Raw genomic sequence first — 9,881 nt, 5'->3', positions numbered from 1 at the left:
AAAAACAAATGATGTCATAAAACTACCTGAATTATCCCCATATATATTTCTGAACCAAATTGTGATCACATGCATATCAGGTGCACAGCCTCAGGGGAAGAAAATGTCCAAGATTCTTCCAGAGCTGAGGAATCAACTGGGAAATAAAGGAACCATGAATACACAAATAGCCTCTGCTTTGGCTGCAGAAATAAAAGCAATTGGGAATATGGGTGCCCATATAATGTGCTGATCTGAAGAGCACTTCACAACACACACTGCCCAGGCTTCCAGGAGGACAAAGATGGTCGCTTTGATTTTCCTCTTCTTTATCCTGAACATTCCATTTCTTGTGTCCAGGTTGACTCAGCCCAGGTGCTTTTGGAGAATGAGGCAGAATAAAGACAAGGGCGAAGACTTGATGACAGGGTATGTCTTCTTCCTTAAAATAGTGCAGCAGCCTGTGGAGAAAGATTATTTCAACAACATTCTGAATATGCAGTAAGTTTCTTTGAATTTTCAATGTAAATGTCAACATAAATATTTCATAGGGGGTCAGAAAATGAGAATCAGAACAATGTTTAAAATCTTTTGTCCTGTTATTTCAATTTTTACACCTAAACACCTAAAAAAATAACCCCATGTGCTCTGAGACCCATTGCTTTTTGTTTTTTTACTTTTAGTTTGTCAAAGTGGTGTAATATTATTTTCCTAGTTACCCTCCTACTTATAAGGCTGCAAACTGTGGGAAAAGGGGACTGTATAACTTTGTTCATCAAGTGTATCTGTCCTTTTGACTGTTTCCACAACTGAGTAGCCAGTAATATCTTATTGAAAGAAACCCATACTAGTCAATAAATATCATAATAAATGGATGCAACTAAACTGATGTTGATTAGATACTGTGACGACCATGCAGCTTCAAATGCACGTCCCAGAGCAACTAATATGTGTGACACCCTTGGTTCCAAAGACTTTTTACATAGATATTCAGTAATCTCTCAAATGCTCTGCGTGTGGACACACTGTGCGTTCTAATGCTGCATGAAGAAAAAAAAAAACAGAAGAATTGCCCACTGTTAAATTCTTATATGATTCTGTTTCTCCATACTTCACTTACGTATAACCAAAGGCCTTTGTTTCCACAGTACAGTTCTTCACTGTCTCTTTAAACTAAAGAAAGAATATTTGTAGTATAAATGATACATTTGCATTCTGTGTAATAGGAATTGTCACTAATAGTGGTGACTGCTTACTTTCCTAGCACTTGCCTAACTGGCAGCTGCAGCATGTGATACTTGAAAACACTTGAGAATGGTGATCTACCAGCTCTTTGCTATTATCTAAGAAGGACATGTCTCTTCTCTATAAGTCCAAACTGTTTACTCACTGTCAATTATATCTCATTTACACTTTAATTTTCTTTTCAATGATTTTACTAGTTATAGCTTTGTCTTTTACCAATTTAGGCATATGCACTTTTGATTTTGTGTATTATTGATAGCTCTTTTCAAATATAGCACTTTAGGTCACTATGCATTGACATATTTTTTTTTACCAAATTAGTTATTCATTCTGAATTAAACAACTAAAGATTTTATTAAATGATATTTTTAAATGACATTAAGGTGCATGGATGGACATTCTTTTAGTAAAATATACAAAATGAAAAATAGTTCTGTGATTTAGAGTGAGGCAAACAGAAATCTCCTATCTTTTCCTATCGAAGGAATGTGAGAAAGCAATAAAACATTTTCTCTGCTTCTAAATCTTCGTGTTATTTTGTTAGTTTTCTTTCACTCATGTTGAAGATGACTTTATCTTGGATATTTCTTAACAGATTTGGGTAATGTAGTAGATGACCCAAAATGCACATTACTTATACACCTATAACAACAATAACACAGTATAGCTGTGCATTTCCTTACACAATTTATAGGGGAAATAAAAACTACTCTAAGGTACAAGTTCAGTTACATTGTATCGAATGCTCTAATTCAAAAGTATCCATTTCAGTGAGCTTATAATTCGTGATCCTAGAGAAGCTAAATTAGAAGGTGAATCCAAAGACAAACATATAGGCATCCTCCTGAATATTAACCTTCATCAGGCGATGAAAGGAGACAGAGACCCACATTGGAGCACCGGACAGAAATCTCAAGGTCCAATTCAGGAGCAGAAGGAGGGGGAGCACGAGCAAGGAACTCAGGACCGCGAGGGGTGCACCCACACACTGAGACAATGGGGATGATCTTTCGGGAATTCACCAAGACCAGCTAGCCTGGGTCTGAAAAAGCATGGGATAAAACCGGACTTACATAGCAGACAATGAGGACTACTGAGAACTCAAGAACAATGGCAATGGGTTTTTGATCCTACTGCACATACTGGCTTTGGGTGAGCCTAGGCAGTTTGGATGCTCACCTTACTAAACCTGGATGGAGGTGGTCGGTCCTTGGACTTCCCACAGGTCAGGGAACCCTGATTGCTCTTCAAGCAGATGAGGGAGAGGGACTTGATCGGGGGAGGGGGAGGGAAATGGGAGGCGGTGGCGGGGAGGAGGCAGAAATCCTTAATTAAATAAATAAATTTTTAAAAAAGTATCCTTTTTAGCTAGTGATGGATTTTTCAGGAGTGCATTGACGTATTTTGTTGTTCGGTGTGCAGAAGTTAGTGTTTCACTTCCATAAGTTCTTATCTAAAATGTAGACAAGAAAATGTATGTTGTTCAGATATACCTGGTATTATTATCCCTAATCTCTGCATTTGTAAATGGTGTAGGTGCATCATTGTACATTCGAGGCCAGTGGCAACTAAGACAGATATTAATGAAAACAATGAAATCCATTCCCTTTTTATGGTCTATATGAGTATTTCTCATGTCCGTACACACAGATGAATCTATTTACCCACTGTATTCTGGTATTTAAATTTATTAAAAAATTAAATATTTAAAGAATTTTTTGCCAATAATCAATAAAGAAGAAAAATACAAGATGGTGATGATAGACATGAGGGAATATGTTAACTATATTGTCCACTAAATATGAAGGAATTATTAGTACAGGAGCCAAAGGTTACCCCAGAAAACTACTGTGCAGTCACCATCATTCCTTGAATGCCTTTACCCAGTTCAGTTTGTTTTATAAAAATTACCAGAATCTTGGCTAATGCATCACGTGTACATTTAATATTGCTCAATAATTTCAAACTGAATATATGATCAGGTTTTCTGTTTCATCAAAGCCTGTAACCTTTATTTATCTTCCATGCAAGCACTAAAAACCAGAGAAGGGCAGCCCTTTCTGTGAAAGCTCCAAAATTGCTCATCTTATTTATGGGAGATTTACTTTCATGAACTTTTAAAGCTTTTGCAAACTTCCAGCAACTGATGCCATTCCAACCTCACAACACAGGGCATTTGTTGCAATTATTGAGGGATGTTGGGAATACTGTCCAGTATTTTCCAATCCTTCTTTTTACTACAAATATCATATGCAGATCTCTGTCTATAATAAACACTGTTGCCTTTTATAGAACACAAAATGAAAACTGTCAGTTTGCTCTGATCTTGACTTTTTGCATTGGTGATGTCAGCAAGAAACCTGATCTTTTACCAAATATGTCACAAGTATTTCTATTACCAGCAAGGATGGTGTAATAATGTGTCACAATTACACAGTCTCATTCATTTTCTCAGAACAAAATAAAGAAACTTCCCGAATTATGTCTGTAATGACAAGTTCATGTATACTGTGGAGGTTACAGGACCTTATTGAACATCTGTCATAATAGGACTAGTCACATACCTCTATATATCTCAGCAAGTGAGTATTTTTGGATATTTGAAAGAAATCCTTGTCTTTATTTGTACCATCCCAGAGGCTAAGAAAAGTATGAGGAGGATGAAGGCCACACATGGATGTCAAAATGTGTAGTTACAGGCTACTATTCAGAAACTTGATGAGGCTTTTGCATTTCCTTGTGAAAAACAGAGATGAGAAAAGTTTAAAAAGTGAGTTGGCTTTCTAGAACTCTTGGCAGAACAGTGTTTTTAAGTTCTTGGGAGTGCAAGCTACTTCATGCAGTTCCCTGGGTCCATTCAGCTTACTTATGCACCTTGCGTGATTCATTCAGCTTATCTATGCACCTGCCCATCCTATCCTAAGTGATCAGATGACCGACAAAGATACATCTCTAGCTCAGGCCATGATTTCTTTTGTGCTTCACTTAAACTGAAACTGGGCTGGGCTGCACATCTCAAACAATGAAGACTGTGCTCAATTTCTCTCAAAATTGAGAAAACACATGGAAAATATACAGTCCGCTATGACTTGTGAATATGATCGCAGTCAACTTTACTTGTCAAGATCTGAAGTATATTATAACCAAATAATGACATCACCCACAATTTATTTTTCATTTATGGTGACACAGACAATACTCACACTGTGTGCTTTAGAATGTGGGAATCACTAGGTACATAAAGAATATGGGTCACCACCTCACAGTAGGTTGAATGTCTCTATAAGAAATAGAAACTTCACACTTGACTCATACCATTGGGATGTGAACTTTTACAAATCTGCCTGTTGAGATTTATGCTTTTTAAATTTTGACCTTACTTTGGACCAGTTCCTAAAATTCAGATGAAAACGTGACAAGACTAGAGGATGAGGTTTAGATGTATCAGCTTCTAGTGTAGACACTGAAAAACTTCTCATTCAATGCCTCATTGGAATGGCTAATGGTACAGACTTTTGACATGGCCTTTAGTAAGAGCACATATGATGTATACAGTGCTGTGCATGCTGTGTCCCAAGCAGTGCATGAGATTCTTCAATAAGATGAACAGTCATTGGATGATAGGAAAAAAATCTGATATTACATGCTTGAAGGGAAGCTTCTTTTATTGGATTATATTTGGTGTCATCAATGTCATAGTGCTTAGAGGATCTCAGATGCTCAAATCTAGTATTTTAAGAAATATTCACCAAACACAAAGATTTCTGAACATTTTTCTGCTGTGGAAATAAATCTAGACTTTGATATAAATTTCTAATACAGACTATGAAGGGGAAGAAACTAAGTATCAATGAAAATCAGTGACTGCTACAAAGCACATGAATATCATCATCCCATCCTAATACTGAAAACATATCAGTCTTTAGTTATTAATGCTCTCCATGTTGATAAGATGAACACTCCTTTGTTAATTGTCACATATGTGTTAATTACTGAGGGTTATGTTTTCCATAAGTTTTCTTAGCTGATTCTGCCCCCTTTTACACTCTGGGGACCTCAAATATAACTCTGAGAGTAATTACAGAAGAAATTGTGTTGTGATTCAATTCAATGGGTGCATGCATATTCATTTATGTGAATGGAGATTTCTCACTTTGTATGCATGTATCTTTGTGTATTTCTTTATATCTGTGTTGATATAATGTGTGTGTGTGTTTGATGTATGCTTCTCTATAGCTGCATCTCTATCTGTTTTTAGAAATGAGCATATGTTTTCCTTATGTCAATTTCTTTCTGGTGGGAGTTTTTATGTATAACTTCCTGTGTTTGTTTGTAAATACATGTCTCTTCATGTGCCTATGTGTATGTTCTTCATATTTTTTGTATGTGCTTGCAAATACGTATATCTGTGTTGCTGTGTATGTGTTGTTATGTCTTTGTTTTTGTGTATAAATTTGTCTATGTCATTGTCTCATTGTGTGGTTATTTATATCTATGTATTTCTCCCTGTGTGTATTTGTCTGAGAATATGCATGTATATGTGTTTATGTCTCTTTTTTGCATAATTTCTTTCTGTGTTTCTTTGGATTTTATATGTCTCTCTGACTACATATGCCACTCTGCTTATCTGTGCACAAATGAGTGAGTATGTATAAATGAGTATGTGGCTGTAATATGCATTTATTTCTCTATGGATGTGAGTATCTCTGTGTGTAGCAGTTTCTCTGTTATGTGTGTGGGTACAGTTCATATCTATGCTGGAGCAGCTCAACCGAAATAGAAGCAGCTGGAATATGGGGTCCGAGGAAAGCCAGAAAACTATGGAAATAGAGAACAAGCCACTAAATTAGACATGGAAATGTGCAAAAGAGGAAACTGTTTCAAGATGTGAGGGAATGGGGCTGCCTGTAGGAAGAGCTGGTCTGTTATCAGCCAGCAACTATAGTTAGAATAGGACTTCCTTTGCCTGTGAACTTTAAGGCCTGAGGCGTTTGGGATCAGGGAATGGGCAACAGCTAGGGACTCTTGTAAGAGACTGGAAAAGGAAGATGACAGACTTATTTTGAGGACTGGCAGCAAGGGAGGAAAAGCCAGCATTGGTGGCAGTCACTAAGGTAGCTGCAGAGTCCAGGATAACCGGCTAACTCTTCATTTTCAGCCCGGAGTTGAATGCCAGATGATGGTTTTATCTACTTATTTTTTATCAATAAAAACTCAGGAGTCAGCTATCAGTGTAAGAGCCTGAATGGTCCGAGTAGTAGTGGCGAAGCAACAAGTGCCCACTTATCTCTTTTTTCACCATCCAAAAGACACAAGTCCCTCTCTAGAGGCCCACTATTACTTCATGTTAATTTTCGTCAACGAGTAGCTAGGTACAACATCCAAGTCAACATAAACTTTATTATCACCCTTGGGAACATTGAATGTAATATGATAGTTAACAAGGTAATCTAAATATACAATATAAAAATCTTTCACTTACTTTGTAGAGAATCATAGAGATATTTTACATCATTTCTGGTTATCATGAAGGGTGTTGTTTAACTAATTTTTTTGTATTCTCATTGTCATTATTAAATAGAAGAGCTACATTTTTTTTTACTTTCTATTGTATCCCACCACTTTAGGAATGATTCAGTTGTAGGGATTCTGTGCTAGAATTTTCTGAATCACTTATATATGCTGTCATATATTCTGCAAATACCTATATTTAAAATCTTACTTTTCAGTTTTACTGCTCTTACTAAAAGTTCAAATAGACATCTAGAGCATAGACAGCCTTGACTTGGTCCTGATTTTAATAGAAATCTTTTTCAGTTTTTTTCATTTATACTTATATTGGGCATAGGAGAACTGTAAATAGCTTTATATGTTTGGGTATGTTCTCTGAATTCATATGTTCCCAAAGACTATTTTCATGAAAGTCTGTTAGAATTTGTCAAAGGAATTTTAGCATCAAATGGGATTATGATGTCATATTTTTCTTCAATTTGCTTATATGGTGAATTATATTGAGTGATTTTCATATGCTGGACCATCCTCCAAACTCTGGGATAAAGCCTGGTTTTTCATAATCTTTGTGATGTATTCTTGGATTCCATTTGCAACTATTTTATGGAGTATTTTCTACTGATATTCAAAAGGGAAATCATTGGAATTTTTGTTCACATTTGAATTATTTGTATATTGTGTATCAGGAGACTGTGGTCTCATAAAGTGAAGCTGGCAATTTAGCTTCTATTTTTATTTTGTGGAATAACTTGAAGAAACCTGGTGTTTCCTCTTACTGAAATGTCAGGTAATCTTCTGTGGTAAAATGATCTGCCTTTGGGCCTTATTTAATGGTGAGACTCTTAATAATGGTTTATATTTCCTGAGGAATTGCTGGAGTATTTCTATTGCTTATCTGTTCTTGAATGAATCTGATAGTTCTACTGAGAAACTATCCTTTTTTTTCTAGATTTTTCGATTTTGTTATTGTAAGTTTTTTAAGTGAGACCTAGTGATTATCTAGATTTCCTTGATGTATATTTTTATTTCTCCCCTTTTATTTATGATTTTGTTATTTTAGATAGTCAATCTTTAAGTTAGTTTGGAAACATATTAAGCTTTCTTGTTGGTTTTCTCAAAGAATCAATTCTTAGTTTCATTGCCTTTATTGTTATCTTGTATCTAACTTATTCAATACATAATTCAGTTTGGTTATGTCCTGTGTCTAATCCTCTTGCATGCCCTTATTTCTTTTTGGTCTAGAGCATTTAGGTGTTTAAATTGATAGTATATATGATATATTGAGTATACGATCTCACCTATTTTTTTTTGTCAAATGCTAGATGAAAGACGTTTTCATTTATTTAATACTTGGTTTTTTATTTTTTATTGCTTTATAAATAATACCATTCAAAATTTCTACTTCCTCTCCTTCTCCCAATTTCCTTTCACCCCCTAACTTACCCTCTACCCTCCTCCTCCAGTACTAAGAAAGGGCAGGGTACCCTGCCCTATGTGAAGTCCAAGGCCCTCCCCAACTATATCCATGCTTAAAAAGGTATGCATCCAAATATACGAGGATCCCAAAAAGCCAGTACCTGCAATAGACACAAATCCCAGTGCCATTATCATTGGCTTGTCACTCTGCCACAATTGTCAGCTACATACAGAGTGTCCAGTTTGATTCTATGCTCATTCAGTCCCAGTGTAGCTGGCTTTGGTGAGCTCCCATTAGTTCAGGCACACTGTCTCAGTGGGTGGACCAATCCCTCACAGTCCTGATCTCCTTACTCATATTCTCTCTCCTTCTGCCCTTCAGCTGGACCTTGGGAGCACAGTCCAGTGCTCCGACGTGGGTCTTTGTCTCTGTCTCCAGACGAAGATTCTGTGGTGATATTCAAGATAGTCATCAGTCTGAATAAGGAAAGTTCAGGCACCCTCTCCTCCACAGCCAGGTTCCTAGCTGGGGACAACTTCGTGTTCACCTGAGAAACCCTCTAAACCTCAGCCTCCTTTCAACCCCAAAATGGCTCCCTTAATTAAGATAACTACTTCCAAGCTCCCATATTCGTCCTTCCTCCATCTCAACAATCCCACTCCCCCAAGCTCTCCCGAACCCTCCCCTTCTCCCTTCTCTCTCCCCCTCTCCCCTTTCCTCACTCCATCCTCACCCCCATGCTCCTAACTTTTGCCTGACAATATTGTCTACTTCCAATTTCTAGGAGGAGCTATATATGTTTTTCTTTAGATTTACCTTATTACTTAGGTTTTCTAGGATCATAAATTATTGGCTCAATGGCCTTTGTTTATGTCTAGAATCCACTAATGAGTCAGTACATACCATATTTGCATTTTGGGGCCTGGTTATCTCACTCAGGATAGCGTTTACTATTTCCATCCATTAGCATGCAAAATTCAAAATGTCGGGGTTTTTTTCTTTTTTTTTTCCACTGAGTAATACTCTAATGTGTAGATGTGCCAAAATTTCTTTATCCATTCTTCCATTGAGGAACACCTAGGTTGTTTCCAGGTTCTGACTATTACAAATAGTGCTGCTATGAACATAGTTGAAAAAATCCTTTTGTTGTATAATTGGGCATCTCTTGGGTATATTCCCAAGAGTGGAATCACTGGATCCTGAGGTAGGCTGACTCTCAATTTTCAGAGAAACTGCCACACTGATTTCCAAAGTGGTTGAACAAGTTCGCGTTTCCACCAGCAATGGATAAGTGTTCCCCTTATTCCACATCCTCTCCAGCATAGGTTATTATTGGTATTTTTGATCTTAGCCATTCTGACAGGTGTAAGATGGTATCTCAATGTTGTTTAGATTTGCATTTCACTGATAGCTAAGGAAGTTGAACATTTCCTTAAGTGTCTTTTGGCCGTCTAAAATTCTTCTGTTAAGAATTCTCTGTTCAGTTCAGTACCCCATTTTTTAATTGTGTTCTTTAGAATTTTAAATTTTAAGTCTAGTTTCTTAAGTTCTTTATATATTTTGGAGATCAGACCTTTGTCTGATGTGGCGTTGGTGAAGATCTTCTCCCATTCAGTAGGTTGCCTTTTTGTCTTGATGACTGTGTCCTTTGCTTTACAGAAGCTTCTCAGTTTCAGTAGGTCCCATTTATTCAATGTTGCCCTTAATGTCTGTGCTGCTGGGGTTATAC

General features: G+C 36.8%; 1 protein-coding gene across 3 annotated transcripts in view; it reads left to right on the top strand.

Annotated features, from left to right (window-relative positions):
* Positions 1-283: 283 nt before the first annotated feature.
* LOC101997146 (vomeronasal type-2 receptor 116-like) overlaps positions 284-9,881 on the top strand; it is a 40,337-nt gene continuing 30,739 nt past the window's right edge. For 2 of the 3 annotated variants that reach the window (XM_026778142.1, XM_013355250.1), the window contains exon 1: positions 284-480. In XM_026778142.1, the coding sequence (XP_026633943.1) occupies positions 284-480 (197 nt within the window). Of the gene's footprint in view, positions 481-4,441; positions 4,445-9,881 lie in introns of all 3 variants that reach the window. The other variant, XM_013355249.1, reaches the window with a different exon arrangement.

This window comes from Microtus ochrogaster, unplaced genomic scaffold, assembly GCF_000317375.1.
Source record: "Microtus ochrogaster isolate Prairie Vole_2 unplaced genomic scaffold, MicOch1.0 UNK108, whole genome shotgun sequence".
In the NCBI taxonomy this organism is placed as follows: Eukaryota; Metazoa; Chordata; class Mammalia; order Rodentia; family Cricetidae; genus Microtus; species Microtus ochrogaster.
The sequence above is the reverse complement of the archived record's forward strand: the minus strand, read 5'-3'. Positions and strand labels throughout refer to the sequence as shown.